Source organism: Schistocerca americana, chromosome 3 (genome assembly GCF_021461395.2).
Source record: "Schistocerca americana isolate TAMUIC-IGC-003095 chromosome 3, iqSchAmer2.1, whole genome shotgun sequence".
Taxonomy (NCBI): domain Eukaryota; kingdom Metazoa; phylum Arthropoda; class Insecta; order Orthoptera; family Acrididae; genus Schistocerca; species Schistocerca americana.
Genome location: NC_060121.1, coordinates 942,225,590 through 942,239,523, shown reverse-complemented (window position 1 = coordinate 942,239,523; position 13,934 = coordinate 942,225,590). Strand labels below are relative to the sequence as shown.

Below are 13,934 nucleotides of genomic sequence, written 5' to 3'. Positions count from 1 at the left end.
AGAAAAATTCAAGGGACAGCCACAGCTTACTGTCACTTCTATTTAAATGCACTGCTCAATGCTGGCAAGCATCTGAAGATCGTTGATGCAGTCAGTGGTAGAGAACACTGTCGGACATAAGCACATACACTGATGAATCTCGAGCACACTTGACAGTAACAATCAATAATTCATAACAAATTTAAGAGCCCAGGCATACTTGACAAAACACAAGTTCTTACACACATGAAGGAAACACTGCTAGTCACTGTAAGGAGATTTTACAAAAATAAAACAAAAATCTGATAAATATTATGCAACACACTGTACTGATAGGTTTAGGTACACACATTAAACAGGAAATTGCCTCAACGCCCAGCACCTTCTTACCTTCCGTTACATAAACAGCAATTCAGAGATGCAAAAAGCAATTCTTTAAGAGCAGAATAATTATTTATTTCAATGTATGACTGGCACTACTGCCCACAATTCTGGAAGCATCAAAACTCTTGCTATGTTATGCAGTTTACCAAAACTCTGAGAAAATTTTTCACACGGCACTTAATGCTGTGCTTGAAATAGGGGATATTACGGACACGTCAATCGTAAGAACAAAATCACTCTCAGAAATATCACACCAGATAAAATAAAATTAACAAAGACCACAGATTCCCTCCTACAGAGTTGAGACAGTTAAGGATGACAATTCAAGAAATAGTAAGGTAAGACATGAACTACAAACTCTTGCACACACAAGGGAAGTCCCTAGATGAATCGACTTTTGAAACCATCTGCACAGTGGTGAAGTATGGGGTCCCAGGTATTCCACCTTGGAGCCATCCACTCTAGTGGGCTGTCATTTGTGAGTTATCAATGAAAATTAATTCTGCGTGATGCACTAGAGCCCTAAAAATAACAACATTTGAGAGCAGCTGACGTGTTGAAGGTCGTTGGTCTGTACCACATCAAATGCTATTAAACTTTTATTTTTAAGTCTTTATTAAAATGACTTACTTTTATTTATATGCAATAAATTAGTTCAAATGTAATTTCTTTTTATTTGTAACCTTATCGTGGAGTAGTGAGAGCAGTAACACATTATATAACAAAGTATTTGTAAATAGGCTGGAAAAGCTATGAGCACTGTGAAAGTTAGTCCACTAAAATGTACTCCTCTGTGTCAGCTGTGTGAGGTTTATTTTAGTTATCAGTTGAAAAATACAATTAAAAAAAACTTTAGGGGTGCATCCAAATTACTTCAAGATAAAAGCAAAATTGCTAAAGATGAAGATCTGCTGTGTGGACACTATATTGTGGCAGTTTTAGGTGGTGGGGTATTTTGAACTGTGGGTGTATAAGATACCAGTAGATGTCAGGCCTCAACAACCACTGCCAAATGCAGCAAACAATTGTGCTGCAGCCACTTCAAACTGCTTTGTGTACTGTAGTTTGAAACTAACCCTGATGCATAAAGGGATTCGAATGAGACTCTCACGGCAAGAAAAGAAATCAACAATTCCTGTGACTTATGTCAGTTGTTCTTTCGTGGAAGCACAGAACACAGAGAGGGAGGCACAGCGTACTCCGCTGCACCACTCCTCTGCCCTCGGCCAGTCTAAGTTCTCGTTTGTTTACAGTCATGGGCGACTGCCACGATATACTGTCTGCATAATATCCAAAATCCATTCATTTGTTCACTGGATTCTGTGTGTAAGAGCATTTAGTAATATGACACGGTATGCTCGATATGGATTAATGGAAAGACAGTATCTCTTAACGTTAATGAAGTGTACTTTCCTTTGAGTTTGTTGAAGAAAGAATGTGATTACAGGAGGGCAGCATTTGAATTTTGTCCATCGTGAGAGAATAATTTATGTTTGACTGTTTGTTTAATGATTACCACCCAATAAAAGTGCATCTCATAATGCAAAAAATTTTATGATTACTGCACAACAATTTAAATATTGGCATATTATTTAATTTTTTGTTTTTCAGTTGATGGATTGGTGTTTTAATAATTAAAGATTACAATACAGATAAAGAAAAATAGTTAAAAATCACACAAATAAAGAACCCAAATTTTAAAAAAAAATAAGAAGAAAAATGTGATTGAATAAAAAACTTAATACAATTAATAAAAAACTTAATACAATTATTAATATGACAAAGCAAACAACAAGAAATAAATATGCATCAAACAAAGGCCCACTAGGGTGGGCTGCTGCTGGGTGTGATGCCTGGGACCCGAACCTACTCCATTGTGTAGGTAGTTTTAAAAGTTGACACAACACCCCTCGCAACCTCCCATTGTCAGATTCATACTTTTCACAACTGACAGGAAGCACAATGCAACAATGAATTTCATGTGAACTAGTGGTAAAAGTAAGTGTGTGGAAACCGATAGGCTGCGTAATCTAATTTCGGTCGGACCACAGATTTTTCAGTCTTTACTTTAACCTAGCTTTCGCCTCTCAATGATGTGAGGAGTATCCAGAAAAAACACATGGTTCAGATCCTAAATTAAACTGTAGGTCCCCTTTCCCCGGTTGGGTGAGTGGGGTAGATGAGGGAGAGACAAGTCGACAAGGTGGCATCCGATATAAAGACTTGCACCAGGGCACTGATCCATATGAAATAATAATAATAATAATAATCCAGAATGAGATTTTCACTCTGCAGCGGAGTGTGCGCTGATATGAAACTTCCTGGCAGATTAAAACTGTGTGCCCGACCGAGACTCGAACTCGGGACCTTTGCCTTTCGCGGGCAAGTGCTCTACCAACTGAGCTACCGAAGCACGACTCACGCCCGGTACTCACAGCTTTACTTCTGCCAGTATCTCGTCTCCTACCTTCCAAACTTTACAGAAGCTCTTCTGCGAACCAATAATAATAATAATAATAATAATGTAAATCTTTCTGTTGCTGAATGTATGTGATGTATTCTATATTTGTGGCATTGTGATCGTGTAAGTGTATTGAGTGCTTCTAGGTCTGTGTTACTCCACTTCACTACTCCAAATGAGTAGGTCAATATTGGTATAGCGTAAGTATTTATAGCTTTTGTCTTGTTTCTTGCTGTCAATTCTGTTTTCAGTATTTTTGTTAGTCTTTGTCTATATTTTTCTTTTGGTTCTTCTTTAATATTTCTATTATCTATTCCAATTTTTTGTCAGTATCCTAGATATTTATAGGCATCTGTTTTTTCCATCGCTTCTATGCAGTCGCTGTGGTTATCCAATATGTAATCTTCTTGTTTAGTGTGTTTTCCCTTGACTATGCTATTTTTCTTACATTTGTCTCTTCCGAAACCCTTATTTATATCATTGCTGAATATTTCCGTTATCTTTAGTAATTGGTTGAGTTGTTGATTGGTTGCTGCCAGTAGTTTTAGATCATCCATGTATAGCAAACGTGTGATTTTGTGTGGGTATGTTCCAGTAATATTATATCCATAATTTGTATTATTTAACATGTTGGATGGTGGGTTCAGAGCAAGACAGAACCAGAAAGGACTTAATGAGTCTCCTTGTTATATTCCACGCTTAATCTGTATTGGCTGTGATGTGATATTATTTGAATTTGTTTGGATATTAAGTGTGGTTTTCCAATTTTTCATTACTATGTTTAGGAACTGTATCAGTTTAGGATCTACTTTGTATATTTCCAATATTTGTAGTAACCATGAGTGGGGTACACTATCAAAAGCTTTTTGGTTATCAATGTATGCATAGTGTAGCGACCTTTGTTTAGTTTTAGCTTGATATGTCACCTCTGCATCTATTATCAGTTGCTCTTTACATCCTCGTGCTCCTTTGCAACAGGCTTTTTGTTCTTCATTTATAATTTTGTTCTGTGTTGTATGTGTCAATTTCTGTGTAATGACTGAAGTTAATATTTTGTATATTGTTGGTAGGCATGTTATGGGGCGATATTTAGCTGGGTTTGCTGTGTCTGCTTGATCTTTAGGTTTCAGATAAGTTATTCCATGTGATAAGTGTATCAGGGAATGCGTATGGGTCTGCAATGTAACTGTTAAATAATTTAGTTAGATGTCAATGTGTTGAGGCAAATTTCTTTAGCCAGAAATTTGCTATTTTATCTTTTCCAGGGGCTTTCCAATTGTGCATAGAATTAATTGCTCGGGTGACTTCATGTTGCAAAATTATCACTTCAGGCATTTGTGGTATCATCTTGTATGTGTCTGTTTCTGCTTGTATCCACCGTGCATGCATGTTATGTTGTACTGGGTTTGACCATATGTTGCTCCAGAAGTGTTCCATGTCTGTTATGTTTGGGGGATTGTCTATTTTAATGTGTGTGTTATCTATTGTCTGGTAAAATTTCTTTTGGTTTGTGTTGAATGTTTGGTTTTGTTTCCTTCTATTTATTATTATTATTATTATCATTATCATTATCATTACATATGGATCAGTGCCCTATCAACTACAGGAGTCATACCACATAATATCCACCAGTACATCAACGCAATATAGCTACATCCAAACGTATATATACAACTACAGAAATTTGTAATTATTGATACATGTTCAGTTACCCTAAAGTCCCTAAATGCAATGTAACATACCGTACAGTTAAAAGGAAGTCACGCTTTATCAAGGTCCGCGTCACTTTCCATTTTTAACCAGACATAACGCCTGAGAAAGGAAAGAAATAATAATAATAATAATAATAATAATAATAATAATAATTAGTGATATTCATTAGAGAGGCTTTTTTTAAGGATGTAAGATCATGCTGGATTCTATATGACGAACTATGCAAATTAAATGAAAATGGCCAAACTCTCAGCTCTGTATAACTTCATAGTTGCTTACAATGAACTTGTAATGCTGTAACTATAGAGCCATCCTCGCAGTACAGATGGACTCCTCATTTGAAACTGGGCCATGCATATAAATAACTTTTTCTGATAATTTTGAAAACTGAATGCCAGAGAAACTGTAACTATTACCCCAAATGCAGACCCAACAGAACGCTATTTCAAAGGAAAAAAGAAAAAGAAAAAAACTGAATTTCTAGCAGATGGAAGGAAGAGACCGTAACACAAAATTGCATTGTGTGACAATTCTTTTTACAGACCACTATGCTGGCTGATAGATACTGACTTCTCTAGATAATGATTATGTTATCTTCACAGTACCTAACCACATCCCTCCATATTCTGTTATTGTTGGCACCTGATTCTGCAGACCAGGTTGTCCTACATTATTAACAGTTACATCTGATTGTGTCAGCCAAGTTATCATATCATATTTTATCAAAAACTATGGTTCCTATATTTATTACATAAAAGTAAAGTAGTCTTCAGTCCAAATACTGTATTGAAATCCACAGTGCCTTATTAGGCGTGGTGCTATTTGAGGTTGTATGCCGTTGCCTTCCTCCAACCTCTGAACTGACTTACCCAGCCAGCTGTAAGGGGATCTACAGATTAACGTGGATTCCGACCACAGCACAACTCTGACTCAAACTTTGCCAGAAGTGAAAGAAGTGATGAATAACAGATAACAATTTTAGGACTGACTAGGGATTGAGCCCGAGACCTCAGGATCTGTAGTCCGGGAATATATTACTGTGCCATCGATCCACACTTATCTAATATACGATCAATATAGAATTTTTGATACTTTTATTACTAACAATGTGATACATTAACAATAAAATGCTTTAGCTTAGTACTCTCAGAAGTGCAGGTTGCAGCAGCTGACAACCACATCACGCAATTGCCTTCCTGAAAAATGCATCACACCATGGAAGGATCAGAGGCCTTACCTGACCAAGGTTGTCGTCGATAGCGTAACTTCTTCCCATTGCGCCGGAAGAGTTTATTGCTCACATTTTCCGGAGTACGTCGCGCACTACCGCCACTGCCACTCGATTCTGTCTGGTTGAAGTGGCTATTGACGTGCCGCTCTAGTGTCGTCTGCAATGGATCACATTTTTAAATTACTGTCTCGTATTGTTTTACTCCATTTTGATGAAGTTCAAGTGCAATGAATTCGCCCATCTCCACCCCTCCCCCCCCCCTCCACCTTCCCACCCTCTCCTTTCACACACCCAGTCCATCAATGCTGAAAAACTTGATTGATGTGGAATGAGTATGGTATACATTAGTAAAAGGTTATTTAATGTATAATTTAAAAAGAAAGCTGCTGCTCTGGAAAAAGCTGTCACTTCGTCAGTTATAGAATTTTAATGTCCTGATGAATTTTGTAATTACGTAAGGCATTATACAGGATGTCACACTCAAACCTTCCCGATTTCAAGGACCCAGGAGACAAAACCACAGTAGATACGACAATGAAAAATGCACCACATTGTAGAGCACCTCAAAGAATTTATATTCCCACGTCAGAAGTGCCAAGTGCGAGAGAACAGCATGGTCGCATGAAGTGAAAATTACGACTACACAGCAGCGCGCACAAGCAGTAGTGCAGTTCGCAGAGACAAAATCGCCGATTACTGTGCAAAGAAATTATCGTCATGTGTATGAATGTGATACACCTGACGTGAAAACAATTAAGGAATGGTATCTGAAGTTTCTGGCAACAGGAAGTGTTCTGAAACATTCTGGCGGTGCACGTTACGGAGTTTCAGAAGAGACAGTGGAGGACATCAGAGAAATGTTCCTCAAAAGCCCACGTAAGTCAATTCATCAAGCATCTAGGCAACCTGATGTACCTCAAACAACATTGCATCATGTAGTTCACCAGAGTCTTTGTATGTGTGAAACTTCCTGGCAGATTGAGGCTGTGTGCCCGACCGAGACTCTAACTCGGGACCTTTGCCTTTCGCGGGCAAGTGCTCCCGAGTTCGAGTCTCGGTCGGGCGCACAGATTTAATCTGCCAGGAAGTTTCATGTCAGTGCACACTCCACTGCAGAGTGAAAATCTCATTCTTTCTTTGTATGTGTGCTTACAAAGTGCATATTCTGCAACATCTGATGTTGAATGACAAACCATGCCAAAAACGATTTACTGCCAGCTTCTCAGGAAGATGTTTGTTATCAGAGGAGGCAACCTTTCATCTACCAGGAAGGGTTAATAGGCATAATATTTGAATTTGGGGTTAGCAAAATCCGCACGTTGTCATTGAACATGTTCATGATAGCCCTAAACCGTCTGGTGCGCGCTAATGCACGACAGGATTGTTCGACCATTGTTCTTTGTGGAACAGACAGTGAATTGGTCAGTGTATCTGGACATGTTGGAGCAGTTTGTGTACCCTCAGATACAAGACTTCCAACCCAACAACATTTTTCAACAAGATGGAGCTCCGCAACATTGGTCAACGCCCGTTCGCAAGTTCCTGGATAGGAAATTCCCCAATCGTTGGATCGGACCCATTGTCTGGCCACCACGTCCACCTGACATTAAGCCACTTGATTTCTTCAGGTGGGGATTCATGAAGGACCACGTGTAGGTGACCAAAGTGGACGATATTCCTCCAATGCAACATCGTATCACTAATGCGACTGCAACAGTAACAGAGGAAATGTTACGAAGAACTTGGGAAGAAATTGTACATACACTCAATATTCTTTGTGCTACAAATGGTTCTCATGTAGAGGTGTATTGAAGACAAATTAATTCTTTGAGATGCTGTACAATGTGGTGCAGTTTTCATTGCTGTATCTACTGTGGATTTTTTTTTTCCTGGGTCTTTGAAATCCAGGAGGTTTGAGTGGGACACCCTGCATTTTCAAAACTAAAGTCTATTGGTAGTTCCTGCTGTTTCGGCACAAATAAAATTAATGCAACTGTATTTCATGGCCATTAGTGAGTGCAACATTTCCTCCCAAAGTGAGAAACTAATAATTTAATTTGGTTAGCAATGAATTGAAAACGTCACCATTTACGCCAGAGCTATTTTGTTATTATTATTATTATTTAAGAAACTAATAATAATAATAATAATAATAATAATAATAATAATGTTTTTGATAATATTCTGATTTTTTTAATTTTTTGCCTCACTCCAAGTATTCATTTTGTGCACGAGATTCACTTTGGAATAACAGACTGGAGAATTTAACGGTACTGGTGGCAGTTGAGTGTCAAGTATTGACTACAGCATGGTCTCTGGATTAGGTAGAGCAATTCTAGTGAAAGGTGCTTTAATCCCAAAGTTATCTGTCTTATTAATTTCTCTGAATTTTTACTGTAATTTCTTTCTAAAATCTGTGATTGGGTCATTTTTAATCATTCTGTGACACTAAAGAGTAAAATGACTAGCACCTGAGACAGCTCCTACTTCCTTCCAACAGACTTTTGCTTTTATACTTATTTTATTTTACCTGTAGAATGCTGTCTTCAATTAATGACAACAATATTTTAGTGAATGTACTTCAACCAACTGTTAGTGATATGGACAGATGCACAAAAGAAAAACACTATATTCAACCCACTATGTGAGAAGGTGAGGAGGAGAAGATATTTCATAATACTTGCAAAGTAAAATAACAAAATCTGAAATTTAATACAGTATTTAGGATATTACACATAAAGGAATAAACTGAATGTAATTTGTACTGCACTAATTTCAATTTTTACAACTACCACTGTACTTATTTACACTATTTTTAACATATTTATGAAATTTATAATCTGCTACATTTCCTCAAAAAACGTTTTGCTGCTTTACTTCTTTTCTGATAGCACTTGTGCTCTACCACCGGTCAAATGTTCACTCATATCTCAAACTACACTCATGCTCTTAAATTAAGGATAATGCTGATACATTGTGAAACAACACTCCGGTGGGCGGTTTGCGGGTTTAAATCACCTCAGGGTATGGCCATGCGGTGCATTCGACCTGCGGTCTTCGCACGGTGGTGGCGCTGGCAGCAGTCCACATATGCAGAGGTGTTTTGGTGCATGTCAAGAGTACGTTGCAGCAAGTAAGTGTGCAGACGTTTTCAGACGTGCTAATGGTGACTGTGTTGAAAATGGCTCAAAGAACACACATTGATGACATTATGAGGGGTAGAATACTAGGGCAACTGGAGGCTGGTCAAACACAGCAGGTCGTATCACAGGCCCTCCGTGTGCCACAAAGTGTGATCTCAAGCTTATGACAACGATTCCAGCAGACAGAAAACGTGTCCAGGCACTACAGTACAGTACATCCACAGTGTTCAACACCACAAGAAGACCAGAGTCTCATCATCAGTGCCCACAGATGGTCACGGAGAACAGCAGGTAGCCTTGCTCGGCACCTTACCGCAGCCACTGGGACAGTTATCTTCAGACACACAGTGTGCAAATGACTGAACAGACATGGTTTATTCGCCCGGAGACCAGCAAGGTGCATTCCACTGACCCCGTAAATCCTGGTGTCAAGAACACAGTGCATGGTCATTGGAACAGTGGTCCCAGGTTATGTTCACGGACGAGTCCAGGTATACTCTGAACAGTGATTCTAGTCAGGTTTTCATCTGGTGTGAACCAGGAACCAGATACCACTGAGCACATCTGGGATGCTCTCGGTCGACGTATCGCTTCACGTCTTCAAACCCCTACAATACTTCAGAAACTCAGACAGGCACTGGTGCGAGAATGGGAGGCTATATCCCAGCAGCTGCTCGACCACCTCATCCAGAGTATGCCAACCCATTGTGCGGCCTGTGTACGTGTGCATGGTGATCATACCCTATATTGATGTCAGAGTACATGCGTAGGAAACAATGGCGTTTTGTAGTACATGTGTTTCAGGACAGTTTTCTCAACTTATCACCAATACAGTGGACTTACAGATCTGCGTCATGTGTGTTCCCTATGTGCCTGTGCTATTAGAACCAGTTTTGTGTAGTGCCACATTGTGCAGCACCACATTCTGCAATTATCCTTTATTTATGAGCATGAGTGTATATGGCAGTATGCAGCTTAGTAGCAGCAGCAGCAGCAGCAGCAGCAGCAGCATTCAGAGTGCAGAATCTCCTGTAAGGCATAGTGTTTGTGGTTCCCTCAGTTACAATTTACAAGAAGCATAAAAGAAAGCTGTTGGAAAGCCAAATGCACATCAAAAAGTAGTGCAGAAATAGGTCAAAAAAGTAGTTTGTAAGGGGTAAGTTCTAAGAAGCAAAAATATTATTTGATCATACAGTGAACCAATTCAAACACACAGTATCTCCTTTCCAAGTGAATACTAGGAAACATTTTTCCTGCTAAGAACACCTTACAGAAATTGTATCTTTTATCTCTCTGAAAAGAAACTGGTGTCACAGTTACAACAAGTAATAGCTGATAATCCAGTCTTTTTTTATGCTGGCTGAGTACTGATTGGCAGAATAAATGTGTTTTCAATATTTTATTAGGATTCTTGAATAGAATACGAACAAAACTAACATTTCTTAACTAATGATCTGAAGAAAACAGATAATCCTTGCAGAATTAAGTATGACCGTAACTAGTACCTAAAAGACAGCTCATTACATGTTTCTGGCATTTTACAATGTGTGGTCTATTTGCAGTAATTTTAAACATCTGATTTGACTGCACACACTTTACCAGTGCGTCCGTGAAGCATTAAAAATGAATCCTCATATATTAATAAAATTCAGCTCCTGCCAGAATGTAAATCTGTGGAAATCGCAGAACTCTCCATTGCCGACTTCTCCTGCCAACACTACACGGGGTATTTTGTTAAAAATAACTAAGTTTTCAACAGTTTTTAGCTTGTACACAATTTTTTTAATGCTTTGCCAAACAACTTAGTGGAGAGTTAAACTGGGATCATACGTATACTTGCATGACAAAATTTGGGAGGGATGCTTCAAAAGACCATAAAGTTGAATGTTTCAATATGCCCAAAAGGAGAGAGAGTGGGGTTTAACATCGTATTGACAAGGTCACTAGAGATTGTGGCCCTCTCTCTCATACAGAAAGGAAATTGCCAATGTCTTTTCAAAAGAAGACATCTCAGCATTCACCTTAAGCAGTTTAGGGAAATCACAGGAAATCTATATCTGGCTGTCTAGGCAGGGATTTGAACCAAAAACAACCCCCCCCCCCCACCAAAATATGAGATATGAGACCAGTGTCTGATCATTGAACCACCTCACTCAGTTACATCCAAAGGAAGCATCACAAGGAACCAGAAGCAATAATTTTAGCACAGATGGTCAGAAAGACTGTTGAAGTAGACATTGCCACAAAAAAGCTCAAGACTATAATGTTTCTAATAACATTGTATTTCTTTTCTTATATTGTGTGTTTTGTTTTTACACTGAAATCTCTTTTGTGTAAAATTGCTCGTTTTTGAACGTCTTCAGTGATGTTTGAAACCTAAATTGTTTTGGTCAAATTCTAACTGTGTATACTAATACATTGCAGGAATAATAGGTCACATCCAGCAATGTGCTGGACACATGGCGATGTGGCGTCTGTGACTGCACAGGCCAAATGGAACAGAGTTAGGCTGAAGTCTGATGATGTACCAATGTTGAAATATTGAAAGAGGGGTTGCTCATGTAAATTTCAGTGCAAAGGAAGGAATTCTGTCTGTGGTAAAGCCTGTGTTAGCTTGGATGCACCTCACAATATACTGCCAGAAGGTGGTATACAGTTACCTAAACAGTGGTGTTATCCGCTGTAACTTATTTCTTACATTACAGCACATGAATTTTATGAATAGTATTTTTGTCCAAAAGATCTGTAAAGTATGCCTGAAAATATATCCAACTGCACAAACTATTTTTATCATGTGCTGGACAAAACCTGAAGGATGTAGTAAATTAGTCCAATCAATTTGTATTTAAAACTGTCATTTCTGTAAAAGAATTGTAGAAGTCTTTCTCAGCAGTTCTCTCTCTTTTTTGGAGTGCTGAATCAGAATTTCATGTGTCCTGCCATGTAGGTGGTCAGCTTCACAATGAAAGTGCAAGAATTTTTCTGCACGAAACTGTTACCACACTGTAAAGGTTCGTACTCCAACATAGGTGACAATTTTAATACGGGCGATGAAAATAACCTGGACGAGACCCTAGCAGTACTGCTGTCTTGCCCAAGACCCTACATGTGGACTTTCTACTGCCTAAGGAACATTGTCTTGGCCACCAAAAGTCAAACGGAGACAAGTGTGTGTGTGTGCGAGAGAGAGAGAGCGAGCGAGCGAGCGAGCGAGCGAGAGAGAGAGAGAGAGAGAGAGAGAGAGAGAGAGAGAGAGAGAGAGAGAGAGAGAGAGAGAGAGCGAGCGAGCGAGCGAGCGAGCGAGCGAGCGAGAGAGAGAGCGAGAGAGAGAGCGAGCGAGAGAGAGAGCGAGAGAGAGAGCGAGCGAGCCGAGCGAGCGAGCGAGCGAAGCGAGCGAGCGAGAGAGAGAGCGAGCGAGAGAGAGAGCGAGAGAGAGAGCGAGCGAGAGAGAGAGCGAGAGAGAGAGCGAGAGAGAGAGCGAGAGAGAGAGCGAGAGAGAGAGAGAGAGCGAGCGAGAGAGAGAGAGAGCGAGCGAGCGAGAGAGAGAGAGAGAGCGAGAGAGAGAGAGAGAGCGCGAGCGAGCGAGAGAGAGAGCGAGGCGAGCGAGAGAGAGAGAGAGCGAGCGAGCGAGCGAGAGAGAGCGAGCGAGCGAGCGAGCGAGAGAGAGAGAGCGAGCGAGCGAGCGAGCGAGAGAGAGAGAGCGAGCGAGCGAGCGAGCGAGAGAGAGAGCGAGCGAGCGAGAGAGCGAGCGAGAGAGAGCGAGCGAGAGAGAGAGAGAGCGAGCGAGAGAGAGAGCGAGCGAGAGAGAGAGCGAGAGAGCGAGAGAGAGAGCGAGCGAGCGAGCGAGCGAGCGAGCGAGCGAGCGAGCGAGCGAGCGAGCGAGAGAGAGAGAGAGAGAGAGAGAGAGAGAGAGAGAGAGAGAGAGCGAGAGAGAGAGCGAGCGAGAGAGAGAGCGAGAGAGAGAGCGAGCGAGCGAGCGAGAGAGAGAGCGAGCGAGAGAGAGAGCGAGAGAGAGAGCGAGCGAGAGAGAGAGCGAGAGAGAGAGCGAGAGAGAGAGCGAGCGAGAGAGAGAGCGAGAGAGAGAGCGAGCGAGAGAGAGAGCGAGAGAGAGAGCGAGCGAGCGAGCGAGAGAGAGAGCGAGCGAGCGAGCGAGAGAGAGAGAGAGCGAGCGAGCGAGCGAGCGAGCGAGCGAGAGAGCGAGAGAGAGAGCGAGAGAGAGCGAGCGAGCGAGAGAGCGAGAGAGAGCGAGCGAGCGAGAGAGCGAGAGAGAGCGAGCGAGCGAGCGAGAGAGAGAGAGAGAGCGAGAGAGAGAGAGCGAGCGAGCGAGCGAGCGAGAGAGAGAGAGAGCGAGCGAGAGAGAGAGAGCGAGCGAGAGAGAGAGAGCGAGCGAGAGAGAGAGCGAGCGAGAGAGAGAGAGCGAGCGAGAGAGAGAGAGAGCGAGCGAGCGAGAAGAGAGCGAGCGAGAGAGAGAGAGAGCGAGCGAGAGAGAGAGCGAGCGAGAGAGAGAGCGAGCGAGAGAGAGCGAGAGCGAGCGAGAGCGAGCGAGAGAGAGCGAGAGAGCGAGCGAGAAGGCCCAGAAGGCAGTTTTACTAATTTGTCACTTTGCTCCTTGCCCTTTGAGTAAACTGAATTTATTTATTGTGTGTGTTTTCGCATAAGGGTCAAAAACATTGCTGTTGAGCTTGTTCTATCACATTACTGCTCCTCAAAAAATCACACTTGATTGGTGCATTTTTAAGGAAATTTTACCTATTTTACTTTTGTGTAAATCATCTTCAAAAAACACACAGCTTTTGAGATATATGGGAAAAACTGAAAAGTAAAAATATTTTGAGGTTTTTTGAATTTTTCATTGAGAAGCCAACCTCCTACAAGGCAAACATGATATTCGATTTCAGCAAACTGAAGAACATATATCCCCACTGATAAAAAAGAAATAAAATTAAATAAACAAAAAAGCTATTTTCTTACAAGAAAAATCACTCTGACTGGGAAACAAGTATATCCAACAAACACAACACAA

General features: G+C 40.8%; 1 protein-coding gene across 1 annotated transcript in view; it reads right to left on the bottom strand.

Annotated features, from left to right (window-relative positions):
* Window positions 1-13,934, bottom strand: part of LOC124606561 (zinc finger protein aebp2) — a gene marked incomplete in the record, with an annotated part of 76,274 nt that overhangs the window by 18,767 nt on the left and 43,573 nt on the right. The window contains 1 exon segment of the mRNA XM_047138544.1: window positions 5,775-5,925. Within this exon segment, the coding sequence (XP_046994500.1) occupies window positions 5,775-5,925 (151 nt within the window).